The sequence below is a fragment of the Pongo abelii genome, chromosome 16 (genome assembly GCF_028885655.2).
Source record: "Pongo abelii isolate AG06213 chromosome 16, NHGRI_mPonAbe1-v2.0_pri, whole genome shotgun sequence".
Taxonomy (NCBI): Eukaryota; Metazoa; Chordata; class Mammalia; order Primates; family Hominidae; genus Pongo; species Pongo abelii.
The window spans coordinates 102,119,712-102,146,260 of record NC_072001.2 but is presented as its reverse complement, the minus strand read 5'-3'; the positions used below and the strand labels follow the sequence as shown (position 1 = coordinate 102,146,260).

Here is a 26,549-nt window from a genome sequence, read left to right as displayed (position 1 = left end):
AAACCAACCTTCACCCACATTTTTGACTTTTTAGTGTTTCAGTTTTATCTTTTTATGTTACCTATCTCTTAACCAATTGTAGTAATTATTGTTTTTTATAGTTTTGTCTTTTAGTCTCATACTTAAGACATACATGATTCACTTAACACAATTACAGTATTAGAGTATTCTGAATATGTTTTGTTACTTGTGCCAGTGAGTTTAATACCTTCAGAAGTTTTCTTGTTACGTGTTAGTATCTGTTTCTTTCAAGTTGAAGAACTCTCTAGATTTGTAAGACAGGTCTGGCATTGATATCCTCAGCTTTCGTCTGGGAAAGTCTTTATTTCTCCTTCATGTTTGAAGGATAGCTTTGCTGGGTACAGTATTGTTGTTGGTGGGTTTTTTTTCCTTCACACTTTGGGTTTTTTTTTTTTTGAAACAGAGTCTAGCTCTGTCACCCAGGCTGGAGTGCAGTGGTACTATTTCAGCTCACTGCAACCTCTACCTCCCAGGTTCAAGTGATTCTCCTGCCTCAGCCTCCCAAGTAGCTGGGATTACAGACAGGTGCTGCTGTGTGCAATTGCCTCTCAGGTGGGAACTGTGGCTCTCTTCTTGGCCCCTTGCCACTTTGTGAGCTCCTTGAGGGCAAAGTCCAGGCCACGGAAGACCCCTGGAAGTAGACCCCAAGGATTGGGTTTTCAGGGAATCTTGGTGCCCCCCCATCAACTGAGGCAAGTCCACCTGCCGCTTTCCGCAGGAGCTCTCCAAGCTGGGCCTGGGGAATGAAACAGTGGTGCAGCTGCGGACTCTGGAGCTGCCTGTAGATTACAGGGAGGCTAAGCGGAGTGTCACCGGGATCTGGGAAGATCATCAGCCGCAAGTAAGTGATGGCCAGAGGCAGTGGGGCATGGGACTGGCGATGTGGTAGAGCTGGAGCCTGTGAACCCCCCCGGGCCCTGGTTCTAGGGTTGATGGTTGAGGGGCACCCCGTCCCCAGGCCCCATCAGTCATGCAAGGTCCCAGCTGATTGTGTAAGGTTCTGGGTCTGTTTGTAAAAGTGTAAGCCAAAATATGGATTAGATCTTAATAGAAAATCTGGAGAGAAAGGAGGAGGAAAAGAAATGGAAGTATTATTCCCAGCCAGGACTCAAAAATAGTTTCCACCTAAGGGAGAGGCCCTTGGGTTGGGCCCCACCCATACCCATGAGGGGCAGGTAGGTTTGAAGATGGACGTGAGGCAAGGACCTCTGTGCCCAGGGAACGATCGGGAGGATGGCCAGCATAGGGGAGGCCCATCTTCATAGCACCCAGCCCATTTTATCTGGACATAATTACTGTATAAAAAACAGATACAACCCCACCCCCCCCCCAAAAAAAATTCTCCAAACAAGGACCAGATGATGAGGTTAATAAAACATACACTATCAAGCCATTCAGACAATGCCCCAGATGTTTTGATAACATACTTGGGCAGCTATTTTTCAAAAAGGAAAAATAATCAGCTTGAATAAATTCTAAGAAGATTTCATTGGATGGCTACTAACTTCCTTTATTAAAGTTTCATTTAAAAAAAGATGCAGGAGGCGGGCACAGTGGTTCACACCTGTAATCCCAGCACTTTGGGAGGCTGAGGCAGGCGGATCACTTGAGGTCAGGAGTTTGAGACCAGCCTGGCCAACATGGTGAAACCCCGTCTCTACTACAAATACAGAAATTAGCTGGGTGTGGTGCACCTGCAGTCCCCGCTACTCGGGAGGCTGAGGCAGGAGAATCACTTGAACCCGGGAGGCGGAGGTTGCAGTGAGCTGAGATGGTGCCATTGCACTCCAGCCTGGGTGATACAGCCAGACTCTGTCTCATAAAAATAAATAAATACATAAATAAAATATAAAATAAAAAGATGCAGGATTCCACCAAAACATGAAGCCTCTGCTGTGGGAGCCTCACCACTTACCAGCTTGCCTCTCCTCCCTCCAACCTTCCCCCCACAAAAAGAGAATACATTACCCTGTAAGAATAATTTGAAGTAAAAAGTATTTAAATGTAAATGCAGCATGAGTTTTTATTCAGCTAGAAGAATCCAGCTGTTTTTCTTTCCAGCCATATTAGGAGACACTGGTGGGGGATCCTGGGGTTTCCCAGTGGATTTGGGGTTTGAGATGTTTTGCATGGAGCCGAGCTCTCAAAAGGAGTGGTCCCCCTGCACATTTGGTGAGCGGGGTGGGCCTCGTTTTCCTGGGTTCTCTCTGCTGTTACCCTTTCACACAGCTCGTCGTGCATGTGGGCATGCACACCGCCGCCAAGGCGATCATTCTGGAACAGTCTGGCAAGAACCAAGGCTACCGGGACGCTGACATCCGGGGCTTCCGGCCCGAGGGCGGCGTGTGCCTACCTGGCGGCCCAGACGTGCTGGAGTCAGGGGTCTGCATGAAGGCGGTCTGCAAGCGCGTAGCTGTGGAGGGTGTGGAGGTGATCTTTTCCCGAGATGCAGGCAGGTATGCTCTGTGGGTGTCAGGACTCTGAGCAGGTAGGAGAGAAGCAATGGCCGTCGGCGTCCCCCCGACCTCCAAGAAGCCATCCTGTACCGTCCAGCTGGCCACTTGGCCATGCGGCGCCGCCCCCAGATTGCCCCTCTTTGCTGTGTGCGGGCCAGCACAGTTGCTCACACCTTGCCTGAGGTCTCATTTGTGAGACCTCCCTGTGGAAACATGGTCTTTGGTGTGTTGATTTAGGAGAAGAGACGGGAAGGCAGACTTCAAGAGCCACTAACATTTCATGAATGTTTTCTAATTTTGATTTTTGGGGTGACTGAAGTTGTGAGTTGACTATGTTGATGTAGCCCCAGATAAAGACTGATTTACCTTTGTTTCTCCAAACTCTGATCCCCAGTAGGTGGTTTCCCCTTTCCCCAAGGAATGAATGAGTGACTCAACGAAGACATGAATGAGAGGGATTCACTGGGGTGCAGGTGCTGTGGACTCTGCTTTGTGGAGTATCTGACCCCTTTCTGCCTTGGCCACTTGCTGGTCATGAGACCATGAGGCCAAGAGCCAGCTCTCCCCAGCTCATCCCGGCACCATGTTCTTTGAGGTGAAACAACACAACTTAAGTCTCCCTTGGGTGGCAGTCCTCCCTCCTCAGGCTTTGTGGGTGTTGCATTGCCACTTCTGCATATGTTTCACTGAGGTTAGAGGCTGGTCCCGAGAATTAATGTGGCATTTCCTGTGGTTGCAGATACGTCTGTGATTATACCTATTACCTGTCTCTGCATCATGGAAAGGGCTGCGCGGCACTCATTCATGTCCCTCCACTATCGCGCCGGCTCCCGACCAGCCTGCTGGGAAGAGCCTTGCAAGTCATCATCCAGGAAATGCTGGAAGAGGTGGGAAAGCCCACACACAAAGCCCAGTTCGAAGAAAACTCAACCATGGTCCTTCCAGGCAGAGGGAACTGACCGGGGCATTGCTCCTTTAGAGAAAATTAAATGTTTCAATCCTGTGTGTAGCATTCAACTGTGCATTGAGAAACTTTTTCAAAAATTGCTTGTAAGACAAAGAGGGTGGAAAACTCTGAATTAGCCCAACAAAATCACAAAGGGTTATTTTATTGTCCACCTTTCAGAGTGTTCTTTCTCCCGACATTTCACAGGGGATGAACTAGCTTCAGTTATGGTTTTCATGACAATAAAATGAAATCTGAGTCACCTGTTTTCTTCCAAAAATCTACACAGTGAGTCTGTGTGATCCTGCCCAGACTGTGGGGACCACAGACCTGTTTTGGAGAGGCTTACAGAAGCACAGAGACAGCCACTGCTCCAGGGGCCCCATTCCTGGCCTTTGAGCTTGTGTGTCCAGGTCCTGGGTAGCCTCGAAGCCACTGAGGCTCTACTGTATGATTTCTCTGTCTCTGTTTGCCCCTTTTACTACTTACTCATTTTAATAATTTTCGAGCATACAGTTCAGTAGTATACAGTACATTTCCTTGTTGTACAACCGTCACCACCATCCATCTCCAGAACTTTCTCCTCATCCCAAACTGAAACTCCGTACCTATTAACTCCTATTCCTTCTTCCTCCCAGCCCTTGATGCCCACCATTCCACCCTCCATCCCTATGAATCTGACTCTAGGTAGCTCATATGAGGGAGTCGTGCAGCACTGGTCCTTTTACATCTGGCTTATTTCAGCCTCATGTCCTCCAGGTTCATCCATGTTGTAACATGGGACAGGATTTCATTCTGTTGAAGGCGGAATAATATTCCAGTGTATGTATGGACCACATTTTGTTTATCCATTCATCTGTAGATGAACACTTATGTTACTTGCCCCTTTTGGTTCTTGCAAATCATGCTGCTACAAACACTGATGTGCAAATATGTATCCGAGTCCTATAGCCAGAGGTGAATTCCTGGATTCAATGCTAATTCTGTGTTTAATTTTTTAAGGAACTGCCATTTTGTTTTGCACAGGAGCTGCACCATTTTACAGTCACATTGGTAGTGTGTTTGGTTTGAAGGCACAGGTTAATAGCCAGGCTTAGCTTCTCTCCGTGGTGTCTTCCCTTTTTAAAAACAGAATCTCCTGTTTCATGTTTTGTTATGCTTTTATGACATAGCACCAGGTCTTGTGCCAAGCTTCTCCCAGCAAGATTCTACCTGTTCAGTGTTTTCTAGGTGCAGATTTCCTTTGGGAGTCCCGTTGGTAACATTGCTTTTTTTTTTTTTTGGAGGAAGTGAGTGAAGATAGGTAAGCTCTGGGAAATTTCTCGCTACACTGGTGTGCTTACAACTACCATTTTTCACTTGACTACATTTAAAAAATTCATCACTCAGTGTTCGGATTCATTCAGTATTAAGAAAAGCATTTGCAGCTTCCTAACAAAGGAACCAGGCCAGGCGCGGTGGCTCACACCTATAAATCCCAGCACTTTGGGAGGCTGAGGTGGGCGGATCACTTGAGGCCGGGAGTTCAAGACCAGCCTGACCAACATGTGAAACCCAGTCTCTACTACAATTACAAAAACATTAGCTGGGTATGGTGGTGGGTGCCTATAATCCCAGCTACTCGGGAGGCCGAGGCAGGAGAATCGCTTGAACCCAGGAGGCGGAGGTTGCACTATTGCACTCCAGCCTGGTCAAAAAGAGCAAAACTCCGTCTCAAACAAAAAGGAACCAGTCAAGGCCGCCAGCACACTTTTTGCATTTGGAGTAGCCTTTAGAGGACTCCCTTTGCAAGTACACCTGGATCATTTGCTAGAAATCAGATCAAATCCCGCATGTTGGGGGATGGGGAAGGTGGTGCTGGGTGGCGTGCACAGGTCTGGCTGATGGTTGGTAATGTGGAGCTCTGCCTGTGCTATGGACAGTTCTGTCCCAGGACACCGGCAAGCAAGGGGCCCCCAGGACTGGGCTCCAGTGTTATATTTCAGACTGCTTGGCCGCATGCCATAACATTTTTAAAATTTTTAGATATCCAGTTGGGAGGCCCAGAGCTCCCTCTTCATGAATTTCCCCATCATTTTCACCACTGTGGCCTCTGAAGTTCTCCGGGGAGAACCCCAGAAGTCTCATTCACATCCTGGGCTGTGGACTTCGCCCAGCATCCCTTGTCAGTATACACAGAGCCTGCTTAGTTCTGGCAGTGCAGAAGCCAGTTTGAGAACCACAGCAGAAAAGGCTGAGTCCTGGGTTGGTAGCTGGCGGGGAGGTGGGAGGGGGGGTCTTGAGCATGCCTGTATGTTTGCTCATCTGTAAGAATAATTAAAATCCTTCCTTTGCAGGGTGATTGTGAACATCTGGTGAGAGAATGGATGTGAAGGTCTTCTAGTAACATTAGAACACTACAAAAATCACACATTTGAGTGAGTAAGGACTCATACCTGGACTTGGGGGGGGGGGTTAATGCAGAAATAGCTCTTGAGGGCTTGCAGTCTTAAGAAATGGCATGGAGGGGAAAGGTTCTAACGCTTCTAAAGACCCAGCACCTTCATCCTTAGATATTGCTGCTCCTTCTAGCTGGGCAGGCCAACTGCAGACTGCACTGTGGCAACCTGGAAGTGCAGCATCAACCTGACCAGGAATGGAGGAGGCCTCATTGGGCTGAGCAGCCTCAGAATTGAGACCTCCTCGTCATCAGTCACCTAATGAAGATCCCCTGAGTGCCAGGCACTCGGTGACACCACTGAGCAGTAACCCTGAAGCAATGCCAAACTTGAGAGTACCCTCTTTTTTTTTGAGACAAAGTCCTACTCTGTCACCCAGGCTGCAGTACAGTGGCACAATCTTGGCTCACTGCAGCTTCCGCCTCCCGAGTTCAAGCGATTCTCCTGCCTCAGCCTCCCAAGTAGCTGGGATTACAGGCACCTGCCACCACGTCCCACTAACTTTTTGTATTTTTAGTAGAGATGGGGTTTCATCATGTTAGCCAGGCTGGTCTTGAACTCCTCACCTCATGTGATCCACCCACCTCAGCCTCCCAAAGTGCTGGGATTACATGCGTGAGCCACCGCACCCCAGCTGGGAGTCCCCTTTCAGAAAGGCCTTTGCTTTTCGGTGCAAACATTTCTGAGGCTCAACAGGTCTGAAGTAACTGTGGTCTTCGGTTTACTTCTCCTACCTACACATTGCTAGGCAGCTCCTCTTCTACTGGCCCGATTTTGCTATTGGAGCATAATTTCCCATGATAAAAGTTGAGGGAAATGACCAGCTTCTCCTCCTGATGTGTCTGTCAATCCTTAGTCTGATTCTAGAACATTCACACCTTGCCATACATGGCCATTTCCCCTGACAAAAATAATATTTACGTTGTAGTGTTCCTAGGGGCAGAAATCACTAAGCAGCAGCTAGAAAGTAACTAACTTTGGAGCTCCTCCAGTGAGCCACATTCTGCGTGTGGCCTGCTGGGTTCTCACCAGCACCCCCCGAAGCGGGCATGTCAGCTGTGAAAGACCAAAAAGCACATAGGAAATGTGAAGAACTGAAGTCCTCTGCCCTGGGGTCATGCAGATCAGACTTGCCTTGGCCTGACTGTTAGTGGAAGGTATAGGAAAAAAGTCCACAAATCAGTCAGAACTGCAGTACAGATTTTCTTAATTTATGTATTCAAATTTCTTTCCAGATGATTTAATGGAGGGAGAAACAGATAGCTTCCCTGTCGTCTTCACTGGCAATTTGCATGCTGAGAAAGCTCAGCTGTCAGAGAAGAGGCAATGCTTTTGTGGAGAACGCTCCCAGGCAACATGCCTGAACACACATGCCCCACACAGCTCAGCTTCCCTGCCACCAAAGTGTAGTGATGCTTCCAGGAGGGACAAAACCAAACCAGAGACAGAAATGCATACAGAATTATTTTATTTAACTTAAACCATGTAGTACTTTACTAGAAAAAAGCAGAGTAAGAGAAACTAACGTTGCCTTAGCTTCAGCCATTCAAAATAGACAAAGTTTCTTTTTTCCATAATGTAAAGAATCCAGAGTATATCGCAATAACAGGAATAAATTCTTACAACAGAATATACAAAAACATTTTGAAATTTTTTTCATCTACTGATTTTTTATATAAACAGGATTTTTTTAGGAATAATTTATACACAAAGTCATTTTATGTAACAAATTGGCCATGTTATTACCTTTTTTTTTTTTTTACTTAAAATTTTTTTTAACAAGAAAACTCAGAAAATGCATTATTTGCGGTGCATCCGTTCCATCCCACCTTCTGGTTTGATTTTTTTATCCCAGACAAAGGGATACCCAGAGGTAGACAAACTCTGGCAAACCTCTCACCTCAACCTCACTGGCTTAGAAAGCAGACAGGTGTTTTCACCGGGCGTCTCTTCCACCTGTGGATGTGTGTGTGCAACGCCAAACATCCAAATGAAAAGTTGAAAACAAAACCCAAATAGTTTCCAGATCTTTCTCCTATGTAGCGCAAAAACCCCAGGTGTTTCCCACGGTAGAGATATTGTGGAGTTGGGGAGACACGGCCAACAATCTACTGGCGTTAGAGGAAGTGGAGTCAACTTTAAAACAAATTTTTGTGTATGTTGTAGTTTCTATTAAAAATTCTGTATTAGAAATATTTATCTTCGGGGTTCTGCCTTAAATAGGGTCTGTGTTCTAACAAAGCATTAATCATGATACGAGGCATGTAAGCAAATGGCCTGTGTGCCTCAGAGCTGTCATCTTTTATGTGATCACTGGGTATGCTGTAATCATCATGAAAACCACTGGCTGTGCAGTCAAGTCTTCCCATGTCCATGGCACTGCGTTGACGATGACGGCAGCCAGGCCAATCAAACCAGATGCTCAACGGCGCCATGCACTGCTGGGCTCCAACACCTCTGCCGTTTCCATGGCCAATGAGGTTCCTTCCATCTGTTAAAGTAGCTACACTCCAAAGGGAAATGACCAGTAAAAAATGATCCCCTTCCCAACCAGAGGGTTCTGGAAGACCAAGATACTGAAGATACAGAACTACTTTTTAAATCATCATTCCTCTGTTATAAACTAGGGCAGAAAGCATAGGGGGAAAAGAGGGTGAACCACGGCTGGGGTCAGGGAAAAATCCTTTTTTGGCATATTGTAAAGCTAGCTAGTAAACAGGTGTCCTAAAAAAAAATGGATCACAAACACACATTTGCACACACAGAGGGAAAAAAGTGTCTTTAAATTATTTTCGGCAATTATAAACTACAAACATTTTATAAAATTATTCTATGTTCTTACAAAAATGCAATGAAACATTTAATTAGTTCTTGTAAACCAGATCTTCGTCAACTGACTACCCGTAATCTACTGGACTTAAGAGCCCTATTGAAAACGCTAATGAGTGACTAGTTAAAACAATGTTGACCAGAAAGATGCGGACACACACACGTGGGACATAAAAATGAGTGATCATTATGTTCTTGCAGAAACAAACAAAACCCTAAAGTCATGCCCCAGAACTGACAACTGACGAGTGCGATGTAGTTTGTGTTCTTGAACAATTCGCCTTAACTCCGAGATCAGTTTCCAGAGTAGGATGTTAGGTTTCTTTGTTGAAACCAAATGCCCATGGATGACTGCTGAGCCTTGATGTGGTCTGATAGCTTGAAAAACCATCAAGTTCAAAACATTGCCCACATTTCTTCCAAGCCCTGCACCCTGCTGCTCGTAACTCTTCTCTGTGCCAGGATCCCTGTGACAACGGTTCAGTACCTGCCACCTGGTCATTCCACCATCAAGGAGCGCTCACTTCTCCAAACGACGCAACCAGTCATCTAAGATGAAGGCCAAAAATGAAACCCTCTGACCTGTCCAAGGTCTGTATCTTCAGCATCTCTGGCAACAGAGGTTCAGTCTAAATAACATCCTCTCTTGAAGTTCTCATTTGTACCACCAACTACTTCCGAGTGAAGTAAGAAAGTGTCTTTCATCACTGGTTCTTAAGGAGTGGATCTCTGGTCCACATCTCCCAATGCTGCTTAGCCCAGGAAATGAAGACCGCTGACAACACACAGTAACATTAACGAAAAGAACAAACCCCAAACTTTAAATGCATAACTGGGACTGCTGGAATGGGCCAAGGCATACCATGGCGGGTCACTGTCACCAGGAGGGCGCCTATGTTTTAGAAGGGAGTGGCCACCAATACCGTCTGGCCACCCTGGAAGGACCCAGCGTGACAGCTGAGGACACTGGACAAGCATCCTAGCCTTCTTACCCATCTGATCTGTGTGATCTTGCCACAGAGCCGCTTGCAGGCCATTCGGCCACCAGCCTGCAAAGGTGGACTCTGCTGCGGGAAAGGCTTCGGTGGAACAAACCAGCCTAGCATCTGGTGCCAGAGAATAGTTGGCTCATAAATCTTTTATCCCAAAGCACCCCAGTTTGCACCGAGCATCTTGCCATTTGGTAGTTCCACAGTGGCCGCTCTTCTATTTTATGAAGCCACTTTTCCCCCCCATTGAAATGTGACTCCGCATCTTAAGAAACAGGCCAGGAGGAGAGGCCAGGTCGGCCACGAACACGGTCTTCCATCTTCCAAGGAGGGGGCTTGTTCCAACGGTATGTCAAACGTCATGACATCCCACGAAGGAGACCCGGGGTGGTCTTGGTCTCACTCAAGTTCAACAGTGTCTCCAGTACACACCAGCTCCTGCTGCCTCAGGGAAGGGCTGTGTGGGAGAATGTCTTAATGCTCACATCAGTTCCATGATGTGCCTCAGTGGTTCATGTGACTTCAAGCAGTGTGAGCTGCTGGCAGAAGGAGGTTGCATGGAAAATGCCACAACTCAGCTTAAGATTATTTGGAACACACAGAAGAGAAAAATCAAGAGGCGGGGAAATCAGCATGAAGTTAGGCTAGAACTGTGGATAGATGATGCCTTGGTATAGTCAGGGTGGGTGGGTTGGTCCAGTAAAATGACTGCACCATCACACAAGCCAAGTTTTCTCTTTTATTGAAGTGTTTCTGAAGCATTTGCTATGATGGGCACTACACTGTTAGTGTTTTCTACTTAAAAGCTACCTACATAAAACAAAAACAAAATGACATCAGTAACTCAGACAGTTTAAACAAAACCCTTATAACCAGCTGAATGATCTGTAGAAATCCAGTTGTGGAAACCGGTAGGTATGTGCACAAGAGAGGAGAGGCCATTATTCCAAGGGGTCACCTACAGTGTGGAAGAAGAAAACCCTGATCAAACAGTATTTCTCAATGACCTTAAGATCCCCGGGGTCTTGGGAGAGATGGGTCGCATTCCGGCAGGAGGCTCCTGAGCACGTTCACTTAGTGCTGGAATTGCAAAGGAGCCATCCACACTTGGGGAAAGCTGCCCGCCACATTTCCCAGCGAAATCATCAGTGACTGTAAGAGCAGCTGCTGGAAGAGGGGAGCGAGCCATCTGTCCTGTGAGCAGCAGGACCAGGGACAGACGGACGTACAGCCCTGGCGGGGGGTGCGACGCCACGGAGGCTTGGCGCCGACCACTGGGCTTTCCAGCCTGAAGGTTTCGTACATCTGTCTACCCCTAGGGGAGGAGGTGGTGAGGGAGAAGTTGAGAGGGCAGCGTGGAAGGGGAGGGGACTCTGCTCCTGCGTGTTCTATCAGGGACTGGCTGTGAGGTCAGGAACCTCTGCATTCTGGAGCACAGGCTGGGTGGATCTTGCTCTCCAGCTGCTGCTGCAGCTGCACCTTTGTGCTCAATGAATGCAGCAGCCATGGCCGCACGGCCCTGCCTCAGCACAAGCCTCCTGCAGGGATGGAGCAGCAGCAAGGGGAGCAAACCCAATGCCCTGCGCCTTTACCCGGGTGATTCGCACAGGGATTGTGCTGCCTGGACACCTTCCTGTCCTCAGAACCTGAGGAACAACTGCTCTCTTAAGGACGAAATGTGTCGGTCATTCCATCTGCATGGAAGCAGTTTGTTCCAAAGACAACCAGCCAGGGACAGCCTGGTGGCTCCCCCAGGTGTGCTCTGGTGCCCTCGTTGGCCTCACACGGCCACCTGGCTAGAAGGAGAAGAAATCTAATACCTTGGTGGAAACCAAGATAGAAAACAAAACAACAAAAAAAGCAACACAAAACGGGACATTCTCAGAAAAAGGCAAGCTGTCTGAAATGAGCAGAGAGGTGAGTTAGTGTTGCTTTGACCCCGGAATACAGCCTGGCTTCTCCCTGCGTCACCTGGGTGTGGAGCCTGTGGCGTGGATGAGGTTACCAGTATCAACGGCCTATTGTCAGGTGCTGAGAAATGTGAGATGTATTCTTTTGTCTATATACACATATAAAAAATAAGAGTGAGGTAGATAAATGTTTGGGGGAAAAAAAACCCAAAAAATCAAGAACTGTTCCATCACTCTCTCACACACACACCCCACACATACACACGCACACACCCTTTCCTTGAAATTTAAATTCATAATGGGGCTTCTCTACAGTGATTGAAACTGGTATCACAAAATAAATTAAAACTCCTACATATACCTTTTTTTTTTTTTTTTTAAAGGGAACATGCTATGGGGTAGAGACTAGAGAAAGCAGTGGGACTAACTGCCGACCAGCAAAAAAGCAGTATAAACTTTCTTTTTTGTGTTTAATCTTCAGTCACAACTAGCAATCACCGTATCCCAGCATCCCAGCTTTGTTCTTACTCCTAAACATTTCCATCCCAGAAGCAACTCTTGTGCTGTCATCTCTCTGGTGAGAAGTGCTAAAAACGAAACAAAACAAGACCCCTGGGCCCCGAGGACCTGGATTCCTGGCCGAGGGAAAGTGGGCCAGCACCACAGCCCTGGTCCCCCGGCAGGAAGCAAAGGGGCTCTTGGGCCACCGTGGCGTCTGCGCTGCCTCGACCTAGCACTCCAGCCGGCACAGCCCTGAGGGTGCCGCCCTGGGCCAGCCTGGATCCCGGGGTCCCTTGGGATGTTCTGGTTCCAAAGACAGGTCGGTCGGTCCGGTAAGGGTGGTGGCGAGGGCCACAGCAGGCCCTGCCGGACCACACTCTGCTGCTCCCTTGGACTCAGCAGCTGTTTTTCGTGGGATGGAAGGATTAAATAGCCATTAAAAAAAATAGTAATCCAAATGCCTAGCGTCTGCAGTTAACACTGCTGTTGTACCCAAGAATTAAAAAAATATATATATGTGTGTCACAACCTAAACAAAGGCAAGGGAAAGAGAGGGTGAGGCTTCTCAACCACGGTGAGTGGAAACACTGAACAAAGACGTGTGAAATATTTAACCTTTGTTTTTCTGACCTGAGTTTGTATCATGTCTTGCACTGTAACAGACTCCAATGCTGTGAGGGCAGGCTGGGGAGAGGAGCGTGGCCCTCTCAGGACGGGTGCCCTCACCAGCCTCGTGCCCACAGAGCCTACGGGTTAGAAAACAACTAAAGGGGCAGGTGGCAGCAGGGATGGGGGATGGATTTATAAAAAGGCATCCAACAGTTCATGGCAAATTATGTGATAGAAGTATCAATTACCGGGAAAAGAGGAAGAAAGTCACGCACTCTAGTACAAAGCGTAAGAAGTTTCTTGGAGTGAGCAGAAAGGGGAGAGGGTGGACCTGAAGGTTTTCATAGATTAAATCCACAAAGATCAAGAACAAAAAAAATAGCAGCTTTTTTTTTTTTCTGTACAGACGTATAGATGAATATCTGAACCGTAAAAAAGTTATAAAAGTGACATTAAAGACGATGTGTATGCAAATGTTTCATGGTCTAACATAGAACTGTAAGACCCATGAAGAAGTCCTAGGAACAGAGAAAATGTCAACAAAGCTTAGAATGCTTGAATCCATTGACTGCTTTTCTTCTCACTGCTGTTGTGGTGTTTGAATTTCTTTCCTTGCAAACCTGCATCAACGGTTGGGCTGAGTCCCTGGAAACCCCTTCCCATCTGTGTCCTCGGGGGCGGGCGGGGGAGCTGGGGCTGGGAGAGAAGCAGGCATGGGGCCCCTTGACTCCAAGCCTGTCCGCCAGGCTGCTTCGGGGCTCATGACCACCAGATTCTTGGGGGTTGGGCAGGGGGTGGGGTGGGGAGGCAGGGCAGGGAAGCCGGTTCAGCTTCTCCCCACCTTCACTGAGAGAAAGTCCTATTGTGTCCAGTTCCCCCAAATAATAACCTAGTCAGAAGCAATGAGACCTGTGTGCCCGTGGCCTTGAGAAGCACAGCAGGGGCAGTCGGACGGACGGAGCCTGTTGCCAGCGTGTCTCTCAAATGGAGCAACCAGATGCCACGCTCACCCAAGCCTCCGGACACAAGGAATCAGCGCAGGGACGACGAGGGAGAAAGTTCAGGATTTTGGCAAAATTAGGCAGCGTTAAAATGGTAACAGCCTTGGATGAACGATGGCCCTTTGTAAATTTCATGTCCCTAGAAAGGTGAAAGATAAAGGTAAAAATTTCCATCTCCACGTGTTTGTTTGTAATGACCTACGGTGCCGGGTGGGTGTGTACAGTGGTTGGATGGGGCCACAGGGACAGCCGCTTCCTCAAACTGATAAAAAGGGCTTCCCAGCTGGACTCGTGGCAATTATTTTTCCATTATGAAGCAGAGAGAAGAGAGAAAGGGAGAGAGAACAGGGAAGGACAGGGACAGAGTGAGGAGACTGGTTCTCAAGTGCTCTGTTGCTATTAAGTGTTGTCATTAAGGTTCTTAAAGGCCCATGTCAGTTAAGGGTTTGGGTAGGGAATAAAAAGCTGCTTGCATATTGAAAAAAGGAACATCCCAAATGTGTTTACTGCAGAGAAGCTGTCTCCCGCGGGCAGCAATGGCAGTTCTGAAGATCCACTGAGGTACAGGAGGCTTGTGAATAGATTGTTAAAACTCTCTCTCCCCCCACCCCGCTGCGCGTGCGCACACGTTACTGTTTGCACAGATTCAGGATCCAAGGATCAGCAGGTCGAAGACTGGGGCAGTGGCAAGGCCCGCTCGTTCTTGCGGCCCCCGTTCATGTGTGCGTAAGGCTGTCTCTCGTCGAAGCTGGCGCGGAGGACCAGCACTCCAGGGCCGGGGCCGTTCTCGGCCTTGTGTCCTGAGTGTCTGTCGGGCAGTGGCAGGGAGGACGAGGAGGCCGAGGGGTCCAGGGGGACGCTCTCCATGTTCTCTGGCTCGAGGTCCAGTTCCTCCGGCTCGGGCAGCTTGTTCTCCTCGCTGTAGTAGAAGGAGACCTCCCGGAAGCCAGGCTCCATCTCGTCTTTGATGCTGCTGATGATCTCCAGGAAGGCAGGCCTCATCTTGGGGTTATACTGCCAGCACATGCGCATCAGTTCAAACCTGTAGCCAAGACACACGGGGCGGGGGGGGGGGGGTCCACACTGGGAGGGCGCACGTGGCCAAGAGGCTTCATGGGCCGCCTGCAGTGGTTTCCCGCACACGAGCGCACGGTGGGAGCACTAAGACCAGCCCTACTGCCCCTCTTCGTCCCCGGCTTTCTGCCTGGACGGCCCAAGTGGCCTTCAGTCTCCTGTTCTACCTCGTACGGCTCCATTCTCTTCCCCCAGAACCCAGAACCACCACGGTACAGAACCCAAACTCTCCTTTCCCAAGAAGGACTAATCCAGCTCCACACTGTCCATCATGTCAGGTGTTATCTATGGTGTCAGTGCTAAGAAATAAAAATAACCAGTTTTCTATCTGAGGCATCTCATGCAGGCACTGCTGAAACATCCTTTCCAGAATTAGCAGGAAACCCCCGGTTTCTCACCAAGAAGGCTGATGAGTGACTGCAGCTTCCCCAACAGTGCTCTCTCTCCGGTTCCCACCTGTGCTATTTCTAAGCTTCCTCCTGGTGCAGGGCTACCCCTGGCAGACGACCAAAGGAAGAAGGCACCATGAGGCCAGGCTTGCAACACGAAGAAATGCACGCTCCGGGTCTGCTGTCTCCATCTAGCACGTGCTTGCTCCAGCCCTGCACAAGCAAGCCCCAGCCGATGAACCAGGCTATTCTGGACCAAACAAGATGCCCAGCGTAGACCTGAAGCCAGATTCCAACAAGCCAGCAAGGAGAGCCCTGGACACGAGTCCACTCCACACACAAGGGACAGGCAGAACAGGATGACGCTTGTGCTGTGTCTCGGTCGCATCGGCTGGGATCCGACAGCACCTGGGCTGCAAATATCTGTGAGACCCTCAGAATCGCATGGAGCAAAGGGAGTCTTGCCGGCTGTGGCCGGGGCTCCCGGCCCGGAAAGGCCCGGGCTTTGACGAGCTTCCAGAATGCAGAGAGACCCAGCTACACAGACTTTTGGGGCAAAAAGCAGCTGGCTACCATCCAGGGCTGGCCATAGTTCTGAAGAGTGACCGCCAACAGCCCTCTCTTACATGAGCGTGAAACCAAAGTGCCTGCCTTTCCACCTCTGTTCTCACCAGAAAGCTCTCCCTTTGTTTTAAAATTCTGGCTAGAGATACTTTTCCATAAAAGTGGCCACACAGAACTCTCCACATCTAGGAAACTCAAAGCACCTGTGGCTGCTTGACCACAGACTACCTGCCCATGTCTGGCCTTCAGGGAAAATTCCAAGGGGAGGCTCCTGATGTAAGACAAGCCACTGGGCCTGGAAGCTGGCCTGCCAAGACAAGGGCTCCTATGGCCACCCGGCAGCTTCCTACAGGCGGAGATGGTGCAACCTTGAGGGAGGGTGGGCCTGGGTGTGAGGGAGAGCCATCCAGAATTCACTAGAATTCAGCGTTCTAGAGCCCGGGGGCCTGCGTCTCCACAGGGCCTAACCCGGGGCTGCCTGCCTCTACATCAGCTGCACTGGCATGGGGCCACGCTCCCTCATTTCCATGTGGGCTGCAGCTGCTTTCCAGCTACAACTACCAGCTGAGGACATTAGGACAGAGACTGTGGCCTGCAAGTCTAAAAATGTTTATTTACCATGTGGCCCTTTACAGAAGGAAGGCTCTGGAGAGAAAGGAATTAGACAAAATATGAAGGCCCCCACAGTATGCTTCTTAGATACGGAGGGTTCCATGTGGCCACTTTTATGGAAAAGTATCTCTGTAGCTAGAATTTTAAAAGTCTACCCCACGGTAGAATGCCAAGTGCACACTAGGTGCCAGGCAGTGAGGCAGTTGTGTGTGTGAACTGCTGAAGTCCTCACGAGTTTGTGAAGCAGGTGCTACTGACTGTAATATACCCCCATGTTACAGATGAGGGAACAGAAGCACTAAGATATTAAATAATTTGTCCAAGATTACAGAATTCATGAGGGTGGAGCTGGGATGGAGTTCTCTGTGCAACAGAATGACTACACTTTGATCATCAACAATCCCGGAAAAAGGAGTTTTTCTCAACCTAAATAAGAGTAGCCCTGGGCCCACCAGGAGACCCTCCCTCACCTAACTGTCCAAGGGACAGTCACAGATGTCCCAAGGATGTGGTTTGCATTGATAAAAACTGGCAGCTTGATGACAAATAAGCCTACCTTTCCATACTCCCCATCACTTCCTAAGAAAAACGATTGGGGTTAAAAAAATTAAAATAGGCCATAACGACATGAAATGCATCTCTGTGCCTGGGCTGTGAATTCCTCTCCAGCTGACTTACCCCTGGGCAGAAGCGTAACCAGGCCAAGAGCATGAGATGTGCTTGGCTCTTGCCCTGCGGCCAGGGACCGAAGAGGTGCCACTGGAGGAGCAGCGAGGCAGTGACATCAGCACAAACAAGCCATGGGATGCCTCTTTTAAACCATTCCAGAGTAACAACCCTTCCAGTGCTGCCCATAAAAGGAAGTCTTTTTTGCTCTGTGGGATTCAAGACCTTGTTTACTATTTCCACACACAAAAAACATCTCCATTAGTCTCTAGAAGGATATGTGAGCTGATAAAACTCATCTTTTAAAAAGCACTTTTTTTTTTTTTTTTTTTTTTTAACACGGGTCAGCTCTGGGGAGTCTGGAGCCATCCTTCTCAAATGTTCTCCCCTTTGGGGGACACATACCCAGCCCTTCTCCTGGAACAGGGACAAGACTCAAATGGAATTCCTGCCCTGCTGGGAAGCAGCTTCCTGGGGGCCAGCTGTGCCCCCCGGAGGCTGGGTGACGGTCAGCAGGGTGAGCACACGGAGGTGCCTCCGTATTCTCACTTCACTCTTGGCCCTGATGTCCTGAACTGGACAGGCTGTGACCTGTGTGGGATGTCAGCAGGCCACGAGGCACCCGCACATTCCCACATGCTGCCGGGAATCAGCACGGCCCCAGCCCGGTGCCGACACTCACCGGATTCCCAGAGGACCTGCGGGGCTGAATGTGTCTCTTTCCTGGCAGCCCTCAACAGTGAGGGTCGTCTTAGGAACCACGCCTCAGCCAGGAGCGGCTGTGGACATGGGTGCCTGTGTGCCTCAGTGAGCTTACTGGGGCTAACTGAGCAGGAGCGCCCTTCCTGCCTGTTTGGATCCCACTCAAGCACTCGATTCCCGCAGAACCAAACCAGGATTCCAGTGATGGGAAAAACTGTACTGGAAAACTACAAAAAACATCAGATTTCACTAAGTTCGTTTCAGACTCATCTATGAGTTGATAATGCTCCAGGCTAAAAGTTCAGATTCCCTCCTGAATCCTGCAGACCAAAGACTTCTCTGGCAACAGTCTGGACACGTGGAGCTATGGAAGTGTTACCAGCAGAACAAATGGCTTCCTAGCCCAAGTTTTCCATGGCTGTGTTCACACCTCTGCCCTGGCCCTTATCCTGCAGCATTAGAGCCGGGACCTTTTACATCACTACGTTTCCTGAAAGCCAGGGCCACTCCTGGCTCATCTGTGTGACCTCAGGGTCAGCACGCACCCAGAGGGGCTCAACGGTATCTGTGGCATAAATACCGAGATCTGGGCTGAAATAAGGCTGAGGACGGGCTTTGTCATCAATCTAAAGTACAGACCCAGCAGGGGACCACAACCCAAATCTGATGTTGTGGTACTTGCTAAGTTAATTCACATTGAGTCATGGCGCTGAGACTCAGACCTCAACACCTTGTGGCTTGGGGACCACGGAGTCCTTCCTCTAAAGCCGGAACACTCGGTGACACTGAGGGTGAGAATCTGGCTACTTCCTGATGGTGAGCTCCAGTCCACCTGCAGCCACTGAGCTCCTTCAGCCCCCAGTGTCGCCAGATAGTGCCTATTCAGATCTCAGAACCACACAACTCACACACTTTCTCACCTGGGACCCGGCAGAGGTTTCAGGGCAACTCCCAAGAGCTCAGGGACTCTCCTCTCCGGGATAAAAAGAGGCCATTCTTTCATGTCTTGTAACAACAGAACTCCCATGCTAGAACCCTCCTTTCTCAGGTAAGCTCATCAGGAAACTCAGAAGGACAACATGATACTCCCCATGAAACCAAGTTGCCTCCTTTCATTCTACTCTTTTCTTGGAAGGGAGAAAAATTTTCTTAGAAGGGAGAAAAATTCTTGATGGCAAAGCAGAAATGCCTCCTGAACTAAGCATTTAATATCAGAGAAACCGCTCCGAGTAAATTTCCTTGTCACTCTATGCTGGGAACAGGAAATGCCCTGTGTTCCCCATGGCAGGGGCTGCGTCCCAGGCAGTTGACGTCAACAGTAAAACCCCAGGTCACCTGGAGGTGGACCAAGTAACAATCCCACAAGTCTCTTGTAGATAAACGTTTACCCGAGGCAAAGAGAAAGCACAAAACAATACTGCTCTCCCTCACCCACCCTAAACCACAGGAGCAAAACTCACACCTGCTTTCATGGGCTGTTTCTAAGCTTGCTAAAATATCACCAGTTCTAGTATTAGCCTAGATTCTGGCACTGTACCTTTATGCAAATTCAGTGGTCATCAGTGGCTGCGCTGCTCAAAGTGTGGAGCAGATGGTCACCTGTGAGGGGCACTGGGGGGGTGTGTGTGTGTGTGTTGGTGGGGGACTGGGGGGTAGCCAGGCTCCCGGATCCCCAGTGGTCCTCTCCCCTGTGTCCTAGAGCTCACATCCCCACGTGATTGACTCCCACATGGTGTAACCTGAAGGAGAAGGTGGGAGCCTCAGAGTGTGACTTCTAAGGTTTGGTCAGAAAGGACGTCGTGCCTTCTGCTCAGGTCCTGCATCTTTTACTCTAGGGCACAGCAGGCAAACTATGTACCTGTGGGTAAAATCTGGCCTGCTGCCTAGTTCTCCAAGGTCTATGAGCTAAGAATGGTTTTCATGTAAACGGCTAAAATAAATTCAAAATAAGAATATTTTGTGACAACACAGAGATGATGTGGAATTCAAATTTCAGTATGCAAAAATAAAGTTGTATTGGAACACAGCCACGCTAGCTTACGTGACGCCTACAGCTGTGTTTGCTCCACAATGGCAGAGTCAAGTAGTCAGAGTCAAGGTCGTATGGGCCCACAGAGCCAAAAATATTTTTTAGCCGGCCTTTTAGAGAAAGAGTGTGCTGAACTCTGCTCTAAGAGAAGCCAGCTACACATCCCGAGACACTCGGGCAGTGCTACGGAGAGGCCCACGTAGAAGAGGGCGATTCATGCAGGGCATACTACCTATGCAGCAACACCTTGGAAGTGGGTCTGCCTGCCCCAGGCAAGCCTTCAGATGACTGCAGCCCTGGCAGACAGCTGGGCTGCAACCGCGAGAAGGGCTCCAAGGCAGAGCCAGCCAGCTATGCCGCTCCTGCGTTCCTCACCTTCAGAAACCTCTGAGAGATAATACATGTTTACTGTTGCTCTTAACTAGTAGGTTTTGGGTAGTTTGTTATGCTGCGATAAAAAACTAACACACAGAAGGGGAGAAGAAGAATTTCTATACTGGGCAAGAAAAGGTACTAAGTGGTCTTTCGAGTCTCTTCCAAGTTTGGATTGTGGAGTTCTGAAGAGGCCATGCTGGGAAGTTTTCCTTGATGAGGGCTGCAGGAAACCCAGTGCCGCTGCATCTGTAGGTGCCACCCTTGGAGAAGAGGAGCCTTCCATCACTGGCCCGGGCCCAGGGCACCAGCCAACTTTCTGGTTCTGGCCCTGCTTTGATGGGACAGTGGGAACCCCACATGTGCTAGCTGTGCGAGGGTCATGCCTTCACTCTGGCTTTCCCCGGCATCCTTCCTGCAGCCACCTTTCTGAATTCTACACAAAGTGTCCATTGCCTGGGATACACTTCAGCGGAACCTATGTTCGGAAGCAGCAGCTAATGGGCATGACGTCCAGCCAACGTACTCCCAAAGCACAGGGGTGTGTATCCAGTCTTCCCCACCCCATGCCCTCCATTGGCCAGCCATTTTACAAGGAGCTTAGGGATTCAGTATTTGTAGCAACAGTCAAAGTGCTTTGAAACAAAAATAGCACCTTGATTGTTTAAGGACAATAATTTCTGAGACTATGGAATTCTAAGATGCCCCCCAAGATCGTTGCCCCTGGTGTAAATATCCCATATAATCCCTTGAGTACGGGTGGGACTTATGAACATGAGAGGATACTTTACTCCTCTAATTAGGCTTCTCATCAGTTGACTGTGAATCACTTAAAAGAGAGAGATTATCCTGGGTAGATCTGACTTTATCGGGTAAAAAACCAGTAGAAGCAGTAGAGAGCTGTCCTCTTATCGGTCTTGAAGAAATAGGCTGCTGTTATGTGAGGGCCTATGGAGGGTGTATATGGCAAGGACTGTGAGTGGCCTTGGCCTCCAGGAGTTGAAAGCAGTCCCCAGCTGACAGGTGCCAAGAATATGGAGACCTCAGTCCTGCAACTGCAGAACCCTGAAGGAGCCTGAAGATGTCCCTGAGCCTCAGGTGAGACCGCAGCTCCACTGACATCTTGATTTCTGCCTCCTGCAACTCTGAGCTGAGAGCAAGAACACCTGCATCTGGATTCCTGGCCCACAGACACTGTACGAGACCAAATGAGCAAAACTTTTGTGGCTGCTGGAGCCCTCATTCCCTCCTGTCCACCTGACACACATCTGGTTCATATCTATCTATCATCCCGCCACTGTGGGCCCAGCCTGAGTCTGTGCTGGCTCCAGGTGGGTGGATGGGTGAGAGATAGGAGCTGGGTGCTTTCATGCAGACGTAACAGTCCAGCAATTCCTCAGGATCCTTTCCAAAGTGAAGCCAAACCTGTCCTGAAAAGCATTTCTGGAAATCTCCTGAATTGGTCTTGAGATACTAGTGGGAGTCTACCTTCATGATCAGCTATGGAGATCCAGATCAATCTCTGAAGCCTGCCTTAAAGTGCATGTCAAAAGCAAGGCCATTGCTCCCAACCTGTACCTGTTGTGCACCTGATGACTGAACCAGAACACCTTCACCCCCTCCTCAAACTCGTTCCAGGAAAGACAACGAGGCCTCCCTGCTCCAGCAGCTCTGACCTCCACTGAGCCACAAAACAGCACCGTCCATGGACGCAGAGCAAGTCCTCCACCAAAAGGGGGGCTTCTCCAGGGAGCGCTGAGCAGTGAGGCCTCACAAACACTGTGAGGCATCACAAACTCTCTCGTCATCTGACAAAACTTAGGACTAAAAGCTGCAAAGTGTTTTTTCAAAATAAGTGGGGTTGCCAGGTGTGATGGCTCATGCCTGTAATCCCAGCACTTTGGGAGGCTGAGACGGGCACATCATCTGAGGTCAGGAGTTCGAGACCAGACTGGCCAATATGGTGAAACCCCATCTCTACTAAAAATTAGCTGGGAGTGGTGGTGGGTGCCTGTAATCCTAGCTATCTGGGAGGTTGAGGCAGGAGAATTGCTTGAACCCGGGAGGCAGAGGTTGCAGTGAGCCAAGATCACGCCAGTGCACTCCAGCCTGGACGACAGAGTGAGACTCCATCTCAAAAAAAAAAAAGTGCAGTGAGAAGACAAATTCACCAGCACTGGCGTCCTTCTGTCTGCAGGGATGTCAGCTCACACACGCTCCAGGTCCACACTGGTCAGTGGATGAAGCTCCGGAGAGCGTTACTTAGATGGTTTATGACTTTTGTAAACACTTAACAGAGAAGACATGTGGGGCAGGGTTCAGAAGACACCAAGCTGACCCTACGTGGTGCATGCTGGAGTTCTGGCCACGCAGCTCTGGGCACACTCACTGCGGGGGCTCCCTCAGGCCTGCCACAGGTGGGGCGGGGGGCTCCTGAATTTGACTTCAGAGTAGTAAGTGTTGTGTTGTTGCTTTCTTTAAAAAGAAACAAAAACCTCACATGGAGAGGATGAGTAAGGATGGATTACTCTGGCCAAACATCTCACAGAGACATTTGGCCTAAGCAACTACAGTGCGAACTGCACATCAGAATGAAAGCATTAAGGAACATGGGGTAGAATTAAGGTGCTCACGGAAAGGCACAGGTCGACCAACCACACTCAGCTCCTTCCACGAGGACAAACCTCTTCTCAGCTGCGCCTGGCAAGGGAGGCACAGGACCAGAGAGAATGGCTTTAATCTCCTCATCTCCTGTGACCCAAGAAAACAGGTATTTGAGAAGAGAAATCAGAAGAGCACGGAGGGCCCAGGAAGTACATACAGCATGTCAGGACAGTTGTCTGGCTTGTCCAGAAGGCCGCCCTCCATGACAAAGCGAAGGACTTGCTCGTTGGACAAGCCCTGGTAGGGCTGCTCAGCCAGTGTGGCGATCTCCCAGAGGACGACCCCGAAGGACCTACAGGGAGAAAAAAACTGTGAGGAACTTGGAAAGGGATGGACTGAACAATGCTGCCCCCTCCTTTCCAGCACTTCTTACATCCCGAGCAGATCAACTGTCCTTACTATGGTGGCAGTGCTCGTCAGACAGCGAGCCAGGCCCTGGGCTAGGTGTGGGACATCATCCTCCCTCTGTTGCTGCTAATGGTCCCCGTAGACTAAATTCAGCCCCAGTGGTGGAGCTAAGGAAGGTGATGGTGAGGGCGCTTCCGGCATCCCTTGCACGGTCAGGAAGCCCCTGATCTGTGCTTTGAACACAGAGCATACTGGGTTCAGCATCTACCTAGTCCCGGCCATTTACCTGGCAAGGCGGTATCACCTAACCTGGCTTTAACCCAAAAAGAATGACATTCTTGTCCAAGCCCCAGCCTGGACATTGACTTAGTAGCCTCAAATGAGGCCTGGGACAGTCAAGCTTTACCAAGCTCCTCAGGTGATTTTTACAATCAGACAATTTTGGAAACCTCTACCCAAGTGGTTCTCACTGCTGGCCGCACAGGAGAATCTCCTGGGGAGGTTTTTAAACAGACGCCTGGGCACCCAACAGAAACTCTGATTTGATTGGTCTGGGGTGAGGGCCTGGGTCCTGGAATGTTTAAAAGATCTATAGGGATCTTGAGGTCCAGTCAGGCCAAGGGAGAAGAGAACTCCTGCTGCTCCCCCCCCACCCCACAACAGAGCTGGGGAGCTGCTGGCCTGCAGGGCCTCTGTGTCACAGGTGGGGGACCAGGGTGGGCTGCACTGGCTGGGAGGGGGTATCATGGACAAAGAATCCTTAAACAGACAAGTTGGCTGAGGAATAACTTTGCAGTGAGCAATTGTGCCATGCGTGCAGCTTTGCCAGTTTAGAAGATCCAACCACTGGAACCAAAACACAGAGCACACACACGACTTTCAGACAGAACATTAAAAAAGACAATGCTGGAATCTGCACAACAAATGTGCCCTCCTAGGGCAAATCTCTGTAATTCACAAATTCTCCCTGGCCTGTCTGCCTTTCCACGTGGTTCGATTTGGTGGAGTAAAGTAGGCTACTCATCAGCAAGTAGGGGCGGGAGCAGGGTGGGGAGCAGGGATTCTAGCTGGACCTGTCCTGGGCTGCAGGTGCTGGTCAAGCCTCCTGGAAAAACCTGGGGCAGGAGATTTCCAACCAAGAGCTCTTGGGACCTTGACCTTGTGCCCAAGCCTACAGCGCCCCTGACTGTATGAGAACGTTTTATTCGCTGCTTCAGCTACTTTCAGTGAATCAAAGATTTTTGTACAAATTGATACTAAAAGTAGGTGTTAGACAGAAATAGAGTCTTAGCAATCAGAGGACAGACCAACCCAAGGTCCTTTTTAATTACAAGTGACCAAGAAATGCTGTCGTCTTCATGTTGTACAAGAGACCCAGAGTCCAAGAGCGCAGCTGAGAGAGGCCTGGGCCCAGGGGAGAAGGGGCTCTCCAGCAGCTTTGTGCGGGAAGCTCTGCCTTCCACAACCAGCCCAGCCATACGGGCAGCACGCCTCAGATGCCAGTGGCAGTAGGACCCACACATCTGAAATGCAGCTTGGTACAAGAGATGACCAGCTCTCCAACAACAAAAAATTAAAAATAAAAGAAAAAAGAAGAAATGACTAGCTCTCTGCTTTTGCTGACTGCAGGCTGGTCTGGGAAACGGCCCGAGGATGTGGCTCCCTCCCAGACCCACTTCTCCTCTTGCCCCACGTGCCTTTCCTGGCTGTGTCAGTGGCTTGCAGGCAGCCAGTTCTCACGGCACGGCCCCCGCCCTGGCCCTCCCGGCCCAACTGCTCCATTCCAAGTTCTTGGTTACTGGGCTACCCACAAATTCACTGCGTCTCACACTGAGCTCTGATTTGTGCCCCGTTCTTCCCGCAGCTTCCCTGCAGCTGATCCCATTCCACCCGAGCAGTCCGCCTGCTGTCACCCACGCCCTCGGCCTCCTCGGAGTCCCACTGCGACCTGTCCACCCAGGCTCACGTCTGTCCAAGGTCTGGCACCCTCCTTCCGTCCCTCAGAGCTCCCTCAGTGTGCAGGATCCTCCTTGCCTGGCCCGCCACACCCCTCTCTTCTTTGGTTACAGCATCTTGCTCAATGCAGCCGTATACTCCGGCTAACAAGAACTTCTTCAAGCACAGCTCTAATCACCCTCTGGTTCAGAAACCTTAACAGGGCTTAAAGAATTAGTCCAGGATACCTAACACAACAGCTGAGGCCTGTCTTGATCTCTCTGCAGCCTAAGTCCCCCAAGGAAACCTCACCAACCCCACCTGCAGCAGGTGCTCCCTACTGCCATGCTTGCCCAGCATTCCCACTGCCAGGAACCCCCCACCCCCGCCCCGCCCCGCTTCCTAGTGCTCTTTTTGTGACAATCCATACTTAGGGTGCCTACACAACTTCATCTCTTCTGTGAAGGCTTCTGCAACCCCAAACTGTCAGAATTGCTTCCTCTTCTCCACAAGACTTTACCCTTCCAGGACCAGGATGACGACGACGTTGTCGTTGTCGTCGTCATCATCATCATCATCATCCATCATCATCGTCATCATCATCATCATCATCCATCATCATCGTCGTCATCGTCATCATCCCCGCATCATCAATCATCATCATCATCATCATCATCCATCATCATCGTCGTCATCATCATCATCATCCCCGCATCATCAATCATCATCATCATCATCAATCATCCCCGCATCTTCCACACCCCCAAGAGCCTTACCATCACACACAGGCAACAATACAGGAGGTAGCAGACCTAGCTCTCCACAAATGCTTGTGGAGTTGAACTGCAAAGCCTATCTCCTGAGCAACTCTTGTCTGAGGTCAACATCACCTGTCACTGAGGGCCACCGAGTGCTGGAGTCAGTCGTCCTTCACAGCTTCATGTGACAACTGCAAGGTGTGGACACTGAACCATCTCTACACAATACCAGTTGCCACAGGAGCCATTTAAACATCTATTCAGGTACCGCAGACTTCTCTAGACAGACCTTGCCTTACAGATGGAGCAACCGAAGGCCAGAGAAGCTCTGAGGTTTAACCAAGGCCACACAGCCAGTCAGAAGCACTGAGAAATATGCAACACCTCTGTGTTTTTCAAAGCCGGTATTTTACTATGTGGTGTTGGCTATTCATGACTTCATATAAAATCAAGTCTTCCATTTCATGGACAGATTTAATCTTCAAACATTAGATAAATGTCTCTGTGTAAAGCCCTTTCTAATTAGGAACCTTGACGTTGTTTCCCCAGGGGGCAGACCCGAGGCTGTGAGTCCCCCTGCAATGCCCGTGCTGGCTGGAGGCAGCATTCAGTAACTATACTTCCCCACACCAGGAGGGGATGGTAGCAATGGCCCACTCACCAGCAAATTAAAACCTACAGAGAAATCCACATTCCCCACAGATGGTAATTAGCCATGAAAGAAGCAAATAACCTT

At 49.6% G+C, this 26,549-nt stretch overlaps 2 protein-coding genes across 5 annotated transcripts in view; one reads left to right on the top strand and one right to left on the bottom strand.

The window, feature by feature from the left end:
• Positions 1-739: 739 nt before the first annotated feature.
• On the top strand, positions 740-6,031 carry PGPEP1L (pyroglutamyl-peptidase I like). 2 transcript variants are annotated; one of them, XM_054531919.1, is made up of 3 exons: positions 740-862; positions 2,251-2,477; positions 3,217-3,698. In XM_054531919.1, exons 2-3 carry the CDS (start codon positions 2,269-2,271, stop codon positions 3,434-3,436), a joined length of 429 nt encoding a protein of 142 aa, XP_054387894.1. In that variant the 5' UTR covers positions 740-862; positions 2,251-2,268; the 3' UTR covers positions 3,437-3,698. The 2 variants fall into 2 exon arrangements, with proteins under 2 accessions (XP_054387894.1, XP_054387895.1); XM_054531920.1 differs by lacking the exon at positions 740-862 and adding an exon at positions 5,760-6,031 and having other exon boundaries at positions 2,031-2,477; positions 3,217-3,364.
• Positions 6,032-7,312: 1,281 nt separating this feature from the next.
• IGF1R (insulin like growth factor 1 receptor) overlaps positions 7,313-26,549 on the bottom strand; it is a 315,543-nt gene continuing 296,306 nt past the window's right edge. For 2 of the 3 annotated variants that reach the window (XM_009250188.4, XM_009250187.4), the window contains exons 20-21: positions 22,930-23,064; positions 7,313-14,742 (exon numbers count right to left, since the gene is read on the bottom strand). In XM_009250188.4, the coding sequence (XP_009248463.2) occupies positions 14,361-14,742; positions 22,930-23,064 (517 nt within the window). In that variant the 3' untranslated portion in view covers positions 7,313-14,360. 3 annotated transcript variants of the gene reach the window in all.